This window comes from Brassica rapa, chromosome A05 (assembly GCF_000309985.2).
Source record: "Brassica rapa cultivar Chiifu-401-42 chromosome A05, CAAS_Brap_v3.01, whole genome shotgun sequence".
Taxonomy (NCBI): Eukaryota; Viridiplantae; Streptophyta; class Magnoliopsida; order Brassicales; family Brassicaceae; genus Brassica; species Brassica rapa.
The window spans coordinates 17,753,134-17,767,043 of NC_024799.2; the positions used below are offsets into that span (position 1 = coordinate 17,753,134).

Here is a 13,910-nt window from a genome sequence, read left to right on the forward strand (position 1 = left end):
CAGGGTGCGGACCGATCACCTAGTTATTATAATTTGAATGGTCGCTGAGTTTTAATTTTTATTTATTTTAATTAGACTTAAACATAAAAGGTAAGTCTAATAATCCATTAATATCACTTGCCAAATAATCTGCATAATATTACAAATAATGATTTATAGTAACCAATTGTCAAAATTATAGAAATAGTAATAATGTTTGATCAATTCTTTTTTATATTTATAAACTACATAAAATAATGAACGAAGACAATTTATATAAATCGATATAATGATTTTATATTCTTATGTAAAGCATATATATTCATATATAAAGTATTATAACAACTATTAATGTTTTACAAAGTCCATACATTCTTTACAAATCATTTATAAAAAATGAAAAACATTTATAAAATTATTTATCTTGGAAGTTGTAAGTCATTTATAAAATTTTCTAATTTAAATATATTTATATCGATAACTATTACAATAATATATATATATATATATATATACATCCAACTAATTAGCTTAAACCTCAACTTACTTTATATTTACCCAAATATATATATATATATATAAGTATGTCAAATGGATGCACAATAATCAAATATACAACTTGAAAGCCCAAAAGAGATGAAATATAATTTTTTATAGTTGAATTCATATTTCAGGCAAGAAAAAATACAAAAGAATGATGATTTTCTTTTTGAAAAAAAAAATAATTCTTAGATAAATTAGAGGCTATTGATTTTACATTGATAATTTAACAGATAATTTGCATGATGTGAGAGAAAAAAATACACTTTTTGAAATTTTATTTTGAAGTGTATATTTCTATTTTGTGTTCTTGAAAGGAAAAATATTGTATCTTCATATTTTATATTATTTTGGTTAATTTGTTTGTTAAATTTCCAAATATTATATATATATATATATATATGAATCAATTGAATTTAATGATTTATTTATTAGTTAACCTTATTTGATGTTGAATTCCATTTTGTATTATCAATTTTGGAAATTTTTAACATTTTAAAAATAGTAACCTGTAATTATAATTCATATATTGATTTTTTTTCTAATCATGTGTGTATACTCACAATGACTTATAGCCTCATATATAGTATATGTTATTTTGAATATTTTCAATAATATATAACCTAAACTTTGAAAACAATGAGTTTAATTAATTTACATATAATTTTTTGAAAGTCTTGTATTCTTAATATTAATTCTTATTTTGTATTTTATTTTAATGTTACATTTCGAGAAATATAATTTCGAAGTAAATTTATTTATAATGTTTTACTTTTGTTAACTTACCTTGTTAGATATTAGTTTCTATTTTATTTAAATGATTTTATGAAAATGTTTAAATTCTAATAAAAAAATACTGAATTGTTTATCACTGATTTATAGTCTTAGCTTATATATAATGTATGTTATTTATGAATGTTTTCAATAGCATATAGCCTAAATTTGAAAATCATGAGTTAAATTTATAGTTATAATTGTTTGAATTATTGCATCTTAAAATTAATTATTATTTTTAGTTAATTCATGTTAAATTTAGAAATTATTATATATATGTATATATATATTAAGTTAATATATGTATAATGTTTTTACTTTTCTTAGTTTGCCTTATTTAATATTGATTTCTTTTTATTATGAAATAAAAATAGTTTTGTGGAAACATTGACATATTTAAAACTAAAAAATAAAAATCTTTATTTGTCATAATATGATTGGTTGTTTTAAATCATATCCTAATGGCTTTTAGCCTCAACTTTTATTTAATAGTTCACCTTATTTGATGTTGAATTCCATTTTGTATTATCAATTTTAGAAATTTTAACATTTTAAAAATAGTAAACTATAATTATGATTTTTCATATTTTGATTGTTTTTTTTTCTAATCTTATGTGTATACTGTCAATTACTTATAGCCTCATATATAATATATGTTATTTTTGAATATTTTCAATAGCATATATTCTAAATTTTGAAAATCATGAGTTAATGTTAATTAATGATTAGTTATAATTGTTTGAAAGTCTTGCATTTTTAATATTAATTCTTATTTTGTATTTTATTTTAATGTTACATTTCGAGAAATATTATATATATTAAATAAAATTTAATTATAATGTTTTACTTTTGTTAACTTACCTTGTTTGATATTGGTTTCAATTTTATTTTAAATGATTTTATGGAATTTTCTAAATCCTAATCAAAATATAATGAATTGTTTCTCACTTATTTACATTCTTAGCTTATATATAATGCATGTTATTAATGAATATTTTCAATAGCATATAGCCTAAATTTTGAAAATCATGAGTTAAATTTATAGTTATAATTGTTTGAATTATTGTATTTTAAAATTAATTATTATTTATAGTTAATTTATGTTAAATTTCGAAATATTAATATATATATATATATATATATATATATATTAAGTTAATATATGTATAATGGTTTTACTTTTGTTAGTTTGCCTTATCTAATATTGATTTTTTTTATTATGAAATAAAGAGTTTTTTTGGAAACATTGACATACTTAAAATAACAAATTAAATGTTTTTTTGTCATAATACGATTAGTCGTTTAAAATCCTACGTGGAAGCTTTCAATGGCTTATATCATCAACTTTTATATAGTATAGATATAGATTTTATTTTTGAAATAATTTTGTTTTGTAATATTGACATTTTTAGAAATAGAAAATTAAAAAAAAAAAACAATTCGTAGATTTTAGTACTTTAAAATAATATGTGAATATTCTCAATGATTTATAACATCAACTTATATATATTATATGTTATTTCAGAATATTTTCAATATTATGTAACCTAAGCTTTGAAAATCATGAGTTTAACTTTAGATTTATATAATTATAATTATATGAAAGTGTTGTATTTTAAATTTAATTATTCTTTTGTTATTTATTTTTAGTTTTCGAAAAAACTATTAAACATTATGTTAACTTAATATAGTATTTATATCTTTGTAAATCTACCTTATTTGATATTGATTTATATTATAGTTTAAAATAAACAATATATTTGGTAATGTTGACATTTTTATAATTTGATTTTTAAATTTTTTTGACATTTTTAGAAAAGCAAACTAAAATATTGATTTGTCATACTACGATTGATGGTTTTAAATCTTATGTGGACGCCCTCGATAGTTTATAGTCTCAACTTTTATATAGTATTAGATTCACAATTTTTGTCTGTTAGGTTTTTATATAGGTTGTATGTATATATTTAGGCTTAGTGATCGATGATTGATTTATGTATAGATATTAAGCCAAGATTAAACATGATAACCAAAATGTGTATAGCTGTATTGTTGTGTGCTGGAGATTAACTAATTTGTTAATTAAAGATTATGAAAAGCCTCATATTTCCCTGTTCCTAGAGGTATTGGGTTTGTATTCTCTCTCTGTTCTGCTCCCACCACGTCTTTGCATGCACTTCCCCAAATCGTTCCCGGCTGTTGATTAAACCAAAAAACAAACATTAGTAACGGTATCAATATAATGATGAAATTCAAAATGTCTTACAACATCTCTTTGGTCACCGATATTATAATCCGGAAACCAAACTAATCATAGGATTTTAAGTACTAAATAACCAATTCAAACTGCTGAAAATCTTGTAAATGTTTCATACTTTAAGGTAACAGGGATCCTGAACCATGAGCTTAGCTTAGCTTAGAGGGTTTAAACGATTGATCCTAAATGCTTAGCTTAGAAGTTTGCTATACCTGAATCTGACACGACGTAACTCTCTAGTCCCATCTGCTAACTGTCTGATAGTAATATAAACGCCTGGCTCATCCTCTTCAATCCACTCAGCCTGCATTTCACTAGCATTGCTCATGGACGGTGCCTCATCTCTCGAGGAAGTCGTGGTTCGTGATGCATCCATCAGAGGTCCTCCATTGTGACCATAGTTGCTAGAGCCACCATAGAAATGATGCGGCACATTAACTCCTGGAGGTCTGAAGTTGTGTCTTGGTGTCCAGTCTTTGCTCTCTCTCGCTGATTCCATCTTTGAGTAAGTTGAATCTCTCTGTGACTGAAAAAAAATAAACAAGACACGGTTCACTAAAGGTTCTTGTCTGGAGGAGAGAGCTTTCGGAATGTGTTTTTAACCTGGTCCTCGGATCTTGCAGGAGTTTGAAGAGCTTGGCGGTTGAATCTCTGTACATTGTAAAGCTCAACGACTTTTTCATAGTTCTCACCCCACCACCGTTGAGCTTGCCACTTGTCGAAAATCTCTCGGCTTTCAAAACAAGACACAAGTAATGGTTAGTTTTCAAAACAAGACACAAAACAGGACATGCAGGTTCTGTTTTAGTCACTACCTACTGATCTATAAAAAAAACTTAAAGATCACACACAGAGGTTGTTTTGAGTAGTTCAATTTACCTAAAGCGGATCCGCTTAAGATCATTTCCTCCGGTGGGAAGCGACGAGAATGTGATATGGACACCTGGTTCTACTTGAGCCATCCATTCTTTAGGCCCTTCCTCATCTAGTACCACATCACAAGACTGAGCAGATATAGATTCCCGATCGTTTCCATAGACTGAAGTGAACTTTTTTGGTTCTGATCGTCCGGCTGGATGGTGAGAGGAGTTTGTGAAGTCCCAAGCAGGAGTTGAGCCGGCACTTCCACCCATGTAAGGGTAGGGAACACCATCAGAAGCGTTGTCATAATCTGGGAACGGTCTGTGTCCTTTCTTCAAGGGGCTGGTAGTGGAACCAGTGCATGGCTTGCATTGTTTATAGGCACCCGAGAATTTTATAGCCATATCTTTAATCTGCATAACACAAGTTACCCACACACACACACATTTTAAAACGCAATGATGTTGAATACAACAGTTTCACTACCATTATATGTACGTAGTTTCAGGCTTTTAGCCATGACTAAATGCGCCAAGAGAAGTATATATTTAGCCAAAAGAAGTAAAAAGACGACTAATATGATCATATTCTTTAAAGAGGATCGACGAGATCTAACATGATTAAAATTATATTCAAAAAACTACTTCATTAGCAAATATTAACCAAAGCATTAATCTGCCACTATGCTCTCAAGAAATTATATAACTTTCAATGTGGATTTTTCCGTACTTGTTTGACTTTCTTTTTTTTTTTGGATAAATAAACACTGACATAATCTATTAAAAAGAGATTGGTGAAAGATTCAATAAGCAAGTAGAAGGATCAACAACGAAAGAAGATATTCATAGATAGAGATGAGACCTGTGTGGTTAGGCTTTTGACGGCTTCTTTAGTATTGGGAGTGGTGCCTCCACGCGCTCCATTACCGACTTCCTCACCTCCGTCTGCTTTCGTACAAGCTATGCAAGTAAACATCTTTTCTGCTCACTATTTGTTTGCCTTTTCAGCCCTACAAAATCGTATAAAACAAAGTCTACTTAAAATAAACACCACACAACCAAACCTCAATGAATAATACTACAAACCAAAACAAAATCATTACAAAACCAAAAGTAGAGACAACTAAACAATAACGGGATCCACAATCCGACATCAAACACGGTAGACATATAGCTTATGTAATCAGAGTACATATTTTAATTTATTGAAATATAAAATAATAATAGGAAATGATGAAATGGTCCTACGATAGCAGTAACAGACAAATTGTAAACATTAGTTACAAGTTGGAATATAGGAAGGGGAATTCGGATGCCGATTTGTCGTTCTCTCTAACGCAAACACAGCACAAAAGGATAAAAGTTGTGACGTATCTCTCTTCTGGTTAGAAAACAACTACTCAAAAGAAAATAGAACCTTGATTTGGTTTAGTTTAACTTACAAACAAAAGCTTAAATATTTTAGAGAGCTAAACCCATTTCATACCGAAAATAATAAAAGTGGAAAGACAGTAACCTCGGAGATTTACACACTTAGCTGGAATCAAATAGTTTAACTTATAAGAACCAAAGCTTAAATATTTCAAGAACTAAACCCATTTTTTATTTTTCTACAACTAAACCCATTTCTGTTCATACCAAAGATATCATAAAACTGAAAAGAAAAAACAGTAAACTCGGAGATTTTTTTTAATCTCTGAAGCAAAGAACACTAACTGAAATTAATAAAATAATATAAGCTTTTACGGAGGTTCATTATATTTAGTTCGTTGATCTTTGATTGAGACAAAAAGTGTTGAAAGATATTTAAACTACAAGTTACACTTCTCTTTTTTAAAAAGAAAGAAATAGAACTTGGGGATAAGAGGATAGGACCCCAGTGAGGAAAAAAAATTGTATGTTCTGAAAAATGGTTTAAAATAGACTCTTTACTTTAATTAATTTACGAGTAAAATAGTCCATTTTAAAAGCAACCATAATAGAAACAAAATTTTCTTCTTTGTACTTTAAAGTGTTATGGTATACAGAAATGCTTTTGTTTGCAGCAAAGAGCCCATCCCTCAACTAACACATATCAAAGGAGATGAAAGAATAAAACTTTTTTTTTGCAGTAGCCGAAAGTCCTGACATTAAAAAACAAAATAAAAATACTACTAACTTAACAAAGAATCAAATAATATGTTCAGATTCCTCCGTGTGTAGCACCATTCAAGACCAAAAAATACGATCATTAATGGAATAAACTGGAAAAGGAAATATTGAATGTATTAAACAATAGAATGGAATCTTGACAGTCACGTGTAAGGAAAAAGAAAAAGAGTTTGGTTTCTATTTTAGGGTTGTGTGTGATGATGGACCAATCTAAAGCGTGTCGAGAGATGAAAGCTACAGATATGAATCTGTATTCAGAATACAAACGATCACGAATTACGAAGAATGGGGTTTTTTATTATGAAAAGCAAAGGCAAGAATAACTGATACAAAAAGCCATTATTATAGACATTGAATTTTTTGATTTGATTTGAATGGATATTAGTAGATTTACTGACCTTTGCTTCGATATCTGCGTGTTTGATTAGAGAGCGCTGCTGCTTTTATTTCCTCTTTAAGGTTTAGTCCTATTGTGATAGCCGGCACGAGTGGGGTTTGTTCTGTGTCTAAGCCTACATATAGACCATCAATGGTTGCACAACATTAGCAACCGTAATAAATGTGAGTAAAAGGACGAGTCAATTGATGATGGCAAGAGAGAAAAACTTGGCGTATTCTTCTTCTTTCTTTCTTTAAAGTAAAAGTTAGGAAACAATAAATACAAGGAAGCTTTTGAAACGAACAAGAAACGTAAGATTTTCCTGGAAAGATTTAAGAAAAATCTGTTTGAATACTTAGGAATCGGACACTAGAGATATCTTTTGGAAACTTACTATGCTATTTTATCCCCCAAAAAATAATAGAGACGAGTGACGAATCGATTCTGTCAAAATCAAATGACAGAGGAGGGGCAACAATGTAACAGTTCAAGGCACCTTACCATGAAAAAAAGAAAACTCAGTGAATCTTTTTCCGAGAAAAAAAATAGTTTGAAAAGATAAAAACGAGTGATATATCTCTGTTTGCTTTCTCAATCGTTTCTACAGAAGCGAAAGTACAAAAACACAAGCAACGAATCTCCCTACTGACCTGAAATGTCTGCTTCGTAGCGAAACAGAATCAGATTCTCAATACAAAACTTCACACTCACGAAGCAATACAACTCAATGCGAACAGATAATTTTCTTCAAGAACAGGAAGACAAGTTCGGGTTATCGGGTCACCCGAGAACTGAAACGGAGCTCTGATATTTTTGTTTTGTATGTCGAAGAGAAAGAGAGAGCAGACAAGTGCGTATTTATACGTGGAGGAAAGTGAAGGTTTTAACGGCGTTAAGTCTTCATTTATTTAAAAGAAAAACACAGAGGAGAGTTCTTTGGTCGAGTTAAGAGACGGCAGCGAGGGCCCATGTTGTCTTACAGTGGCTTACGTGTGCTGGAACTTGATTACTTGGCTATTTATCACTCGTTCGTGAAACCGGGTCGGGTTATGGTTACGATATACTTACTTGACATGCCAAGCGAACGGTCGCATCACTATTCGCTTTGTCTAGGTTCGTTTTTAAATTTAATTTAATATATACTACATTACTACTCTTTTTTTATATTAAAAAACAAAATATTATATACATAATACATGTATCATTTGTATCATCATTTTTTGTCTTGTTATAGATGTGATGATCATGTGTGAAACTTGAAATACTACATGAGTAAAGAAAAAAGTATCGACTGAGAAGAGAACATATCATTTTATGGTTGAAACTTGAAATTTACAAGTTAGAAATAGCTCAGGGATTATAGTGCTCGTATATATATTATTAAGCTAGTATAGTATAGTATAGTATTATATTGTGAATGCGTATAGTTGAAGTTTTTCTTAACTAGTGTCATTATCAAAGATTAATGTTTGCATGGTGGATAGAACTTGAAGTATGGGATACATACAGCTATGCTATTTGCTTCACACGTGACATGTTTGTTTGTCATGTACGTTTCTCTTACACATTCCTCATTCTCCGACCAAATATTTGTTGTCTATTTTTATTTTTATTTTGTAAAAAAGAAATTATTTGATTTAGATTCAGATTCTCGTTTTGTCTATTTTGTTTTTACTTGCATATGTAAGCAGAGCCGGCCCGTGGGTTCAGTTCGGGGTTGATAAAAAGTAGCCAGTCGTGATGGTTCATTCTGTGCACAAACTATATGAAGATATGTGTCTTCGAATTTCGCTAAACATTACAATAATTAACATAGGAATCATAATCTTGAACTGATCTGAGTCTTTGAAATATATGAAAAAGCACAGACACAGTGTATATAGTTCTAATCAAAATGAAAATGAAAGTTTTAATCAAAATAACATGCATATAGTTCTTGTCATCGAAGTTCGAACTCATAGGTAAGATTCATTAAAAAAAATGTAAAAGCATGATGAACAAGCTGCTTGACTTTACTTAGTCCTGTTGTTCATCGATCTTTTCCTTTTGAGAAAACACAATAGTAGAAAAGAATTACTCGAGTCCGATAAAGATGGTTAACTAAAACACAAACTTTTAATTATAAAAATTACTAAATAAACGTAGGCATTAGAAGATCCGTCTCCAAAGTCACGTAGGTTGATGATATTGTAACGTTGATTCGTGGTTAAGTAATAGGGACATTACACATATGTCTTCTCTGTATTATTTAATATTTTCCTCATACATATTTTGTAAGTTATTCATTTTCGAGTAATTAAAACAAACAATATGAGAACGGGAATACTTGAATTCAAGTTTGAAGTCCAAGTTATGAAGCTAGTGCAAGAGTGGATTTTTAAGTTTCGGATGTATATATTTTTCATATATTTAATTTTTTTTTTGCTATAACAAATATTGTACTAAATGACAAAATGCTATAAACATTTACTTGAATTTACGGCAGCACTATACAAACTATTGGAATTGTTTTATGTTTAAACATCCAGTACTAAAGGCGTGTAAACAGCTTTTTTTTTTGTTTACTCTAAAACATTGAAAACTCTGAGGTTGCATAAAATTAATCACTAATATTATGTGCAACATGTTCGACGATTCTATACTTTCTTGAAAAGAAATAAAATCAGACAAACATAAAATGCATCTCTTTAACCCAAAACGTGGGGGCCTTGGGGGTGGGAACTTAACTTTTATATATTCCTGGGGCTACCCTGTCTTTAAGCAAAGAATGCTTCGAACTGAGGGACAACAAAACTCCAAATAACTATCCAATTAAGAAGTACATATGACGATATTATATGAAAATAAGAAGAAATTTGCATGCAGTTTTACGTTTAAAACATATTGTAATTTTAAACAATAAATGTTCAAATATTTTTACAAAAAAACTAACTTCAAGAGTCTAGTTCAAAACAATATTAATCATGATTTCGCTATTATTAAAAAAATTAAAATACTGTCGAAGTAAAAGTTAAAAAAAAAAACTAAATATGTTTTGTGGTTTTAGTAAAACAAAAAAAAACATATTTGTGGTATCTTAAGATATGATAACACAATGCACAATTGTCGATAGTGGCTCAATCGTTTATATTGAAACTTTATCTTGTAAAAAGAATTGCATCAATTTATATGAAGCACTGCACTACGTACAGTTGAAACAAAAATGGGCTATACAAAAATATATTTTTATGGTGTAAATCAAAAGGATATGATTCTAACTTATATAATTGCGATTTAACTAATGTGCAAGAAAAGTATATGAGACTTTTGTCCAAGTATAGTCGATGTCCCCAAAACACTTCCCATCTTGTGTTATAGTATATGTTATGTCTTTTGGATTCGTTTTACTAATAAAAATACAAACATATTCTTCAGCTTTGTCGTTTTTATTTTTCATTCTTTATGTTCCTTTTTAAACTTTTCACTGCATTGTTAGATCATATTCTATTTCTGAAGAAATAATATATTTACTTATTTAGATATCAAAATGATCATGTAAATTAAGAAAAACAATTTTCTAAACTACCATTCGCTAATCTCTTAAAACCACCACTAAGATGTTTAGATTACAACAATTACGTACATAAACTTGTGTGTTAAAAAAAAAACTTGTGTGTTAAATAGTGTTAGTTCGCAAGATTTTTGGTTTTCTTCCGTTTTACGCATGTTCCTGATCATTTCCAAGAGGCTACCTACCTCTGATTAGTGAAAAACCTGTGTTGGAACTCTGCTTTTTAACAAAAATCCAGAAGCTGGTTTTTTCGACTTTCCGGTGATTTTTCCTCGGACTTTTCCGGTCAAACAGATGTTTTGTGGCCGGATTAATAGTGCGTTGCAAAGCTTACAACGAAAATTTAGTATATTTAAACGTCAAAAATATTTAAATAAAAATAATATTTAAATAGAATAAGATATGAAACAACAAAAATGGTAACTTAGAATTATACAAGTTTCAAAAAGATTATGTTATTACCAGTGTCCCACATCGGGGAATGATGCCTTGAGGAGTAATATATACATGTTCTCCCACCATTGTCATAGGTCAAATGCTTGTGAGAGAGACTCAGCTTGGCTCTGCACCATCGCCGTTCAACTGGCTCAGGCGTGGGCTTTGGTCCAACATTGTTTTTGGACTAAGTTATTTTCAGTTTTCTAGTTCACTTTAAACGACATATAGTTCATGAGAAAGAACATGATTTTCTCTACTTTGACAAATATTTAATCAAGAAAAGATCTTGTTGAGGAAGTTTCGTAACGCCTAACCTCTGAGATCTTCACGAGATTCCCACTAACGTGCATACGTGCTACAACAATTACGGTAAATAGCTTGTCTTCTCCTCTTTAAATGTTCGTCTTCTCTTATTATCATGTGATTCATTATTTGCTACATCACATCGTCTCACTACTGAGCGAATAATAAAAGTTAAGGAAAAATATTTTATCTCGACTCCATATGCTGTTTACAAAAATGTTTTTCATATTAACTTTCATTTCGTATATTTCCTTAATATCGCTTTATTTAATCATTTATGTAAATTCGGCTAATGTCGAATGGAAATCCTCATAGCGTAAAACCTCACGCTTTAATGGACGCTTCACAAAACCACTGACTCTTTCACCGTCATACACCATAGCCAGGCTAGAGGCTCCAGATCTATATATATGATTCTTCACTGGCCTTTCCCCTGCGACCGCTCCTCCTCCACTGCGCATCAGTTCCGCTGAAGTCAACACAGCCACGACGAGCTCTACCTCTGCGACATTGCCCTAGCTGCTCAGCACATTGTTTTCTATGTACTCCAACGACAAGCCTAGCCAGATCCATAACTCTCTCCAGCGAGTTAACATAGTTTGGCGCGCGTGACAACCCACCTTCTCCCAACAAAACCCTGGAGATTACTATGATCTTTATGGGCTTGGACCTGGCCATTTGGTATGAGCATTAGACCTAATTTTGCGTGTCAAGAAGGCTCTACGGTTCCAGGGTCTCCTACCCTTTAAGTCATCTGCTATTTCTTACTAGAATGTCATTTCCAGTTCTAGTTAAAGCTTTTTGACTATGATTTTGGATCTCTCAACTCTTTTTGGCCAACAATCGAGCACCGTTAGAGATGATTGCAACCACCGTTAGAGATGATTGCAACCGCTCTCAAAACCCGTTGGTTGGATATTTCAACGTTAGTATTGAATCTGATTTCAATGTTTTCTTCCAAGCATAGTTTTAGACTTTCAAGTGAAGTTTTTCTATAGATCTATTCTCTTTTAATTTTAAATTAATTTATAATTTATATGCATCATTTATATTAATAATATTATATTACTTTAATTATATATATGATTTTAGATATGTTATATCTAATCGATTTTGTTGTTTTTACATTCGATTAGTTATCATTTGGGTAAATTAGATTGCATATCTGAATCCAAGTGTAATATTTTTTATTCTTTATATCAAAATTTGATTAATTTCTTATTTGCATTCAGGTGGTTGTTGTCTTAGATATGTAAATATAATTTATGAAAATTATGTATATTGTGCTTAGAATGAAATAAAAAATAAACTAAAGTGTATGATTCCAAATTACATACATTAATATAACGATAATATTATGAATATTTTACAAAAGAACTAAATTGTAACAGTTGGTTAATATTTTATTTTTATTTTTAATATGTTTTGAGTTGTCCTATGATTTATATTTATAAAATAAATTACTATTCTTATAAAATTATATATTATTATCGTAGTTAAATCTATGATTTTAGATATAAGTTAGATTAGTCGAGTCACTCATGTTGTGAATATATTGACTTACATATATTATTTCAAATTCAAAATGAAGTATAATTATTTTTATTATAATTAAGTCAAATCAAATCAATTTTATTTATAATTTAAATATGCATGTATTTTCATAACATTTATCAAATTATATATTGATGTTTTTTAAAAAAATATTAGAAAATAAAGCGATGATCAAAGTTAGATGCATAAGTAGCTAATACATTTTTGGAAGTTCATAAACACATATCAATATTTACAATAATTAAAATATTTTATAATTCTAAATAACTTTATGCCAACATTATATTTTAAATTGTTTGCCAACATTATTTTAATTAATTTTGAAAATGAGAATTCAGATTTGCTTTGGTATTTTGATTATGGTTCTACTAGGTGTTTGCCCGCGATGCGGGCTTAAACTATTCATAAAATTTTAAAAAGTTCCTTGTACACTATATTCATTATACTAAAATAAATCTTAAAGTAACTCAATATTCTATTTTTAATTATATAATTTATGTTTTTTTAACTTTTTACTAAAAGATTTTTTCAGATAACAATACAATATATATATATAGAAATTATCTTTTTTTTTAATTATATTTTTTAGATTTTGGATAATTCATTATTTTATTTTAACTATATAATTAAGAATTTTATTTGATTAATATTTAGTTATATAATTATGTTTTTAACTTTTCACTAAAAAACTTTTTCAGATAACAATACAATATATACATAATTATCTCTTTTTTAAATTATATTTTCAGATTCTGGATAATTCTTACTATTATTAATTTTAATCAATTATCTAATCAAATAAATTAAAATTTCTTTTTTAATTTATTTATACATTTTATTCATTAAGGGTAAAAACGATATTAACCACTCTAACTTTTAACGTGAGAGCTCGATTCCAAAAATTTACTTCGCAAATAATAGTATAGATTTCCACAGACATAAAAACATAAAATTTAAAAGCAAATTTAATATTAAGAAAATATATAACGTTAATAATGATAAAATATAATATATCTACCTTATTTAAAGTACTTTATAACCATTTGATCAAACTTTTTGTTTAAAAAAATAGTTTTTTAATATCTCTTAAAAATAAGCACTTAACAAAATTGTGATTGTATTTGA

At 28.7% G+C, this 13,910-nt stretch overlaps 1 protein-coding gene across 3 annotated transcripts; it reads right to left on the reverse strand.

The window, feature by feature from the left end:
• Positions 1-960: 960 nt before the first annotated feature.
• On the reverse strand, positions 961-13,151 carry LOC103868924 (protein BREVIS RADIX). Of its 3 annotated transcripts, none has more exons than XM_018658822.2 (8): positions 7,591-13,151; positions 7,335-7,436; positions 6,960-7,073; positions 5,273-5,420; positions 4,430-4,824; positions 4,154-4,283; positions 3,763-4,076; positions 961-3,489 (listed from the first exon to the last, which is right to left on the reverse strand). In XM_018658822.2, the coding sequence occupies exons 4-8, from the start codon at positions 5,384-5,386 to the stop codon at positions 3,411-3,413; spliced, it is 1,032 nt and encodes a 343-aa protein (XP_018514338.1). In that variant the 5' UTR covers positions 5,387-5,420; positions 6,960-7,073; positions 7,335-7,436; positions 7,591-13,151; the 3' UTR covers positions 961-3,410. The 3 variants fall into 3 exon arrangements, with proteins under 3 accessions (XP_018514338.1, XP_033147286.1, XP_009145222.1); XM_033291395.1 differs by having other exon boundaries at positions 6,960-7,262; XM_009146974.3 differs by lacking the exon at positions 7,335-7,436.
• Positions 13,152-13,910: the final 759 nt, after the last annotated feature.

Excerpts from the sequence above, each read along its gene's own strand:
- LOC103868924 (XM_009146974.3), bottom strand. The coding sequence starts at position 5,386 with ATGTTTACTTGCATAGCTTGTACGAAAGCAGACGGAGGTGAGGAAGTC. Across the intron at positions 4,077-4,153 it reads CTGCAAGATCCGAGGACCAG|TCACAGAGAGATTCAACTTA; the intron begins GTTAAAAACACA and ends ATTTTTTTTCAG. Across the intron at positions 3,490-3,762 it reads TTACGTCGTGTCAGATTCAG|CCGGGAACGATTTGGGGAAG; the intron begins GTATAGCAAACT and ends TTTAATCAACAG.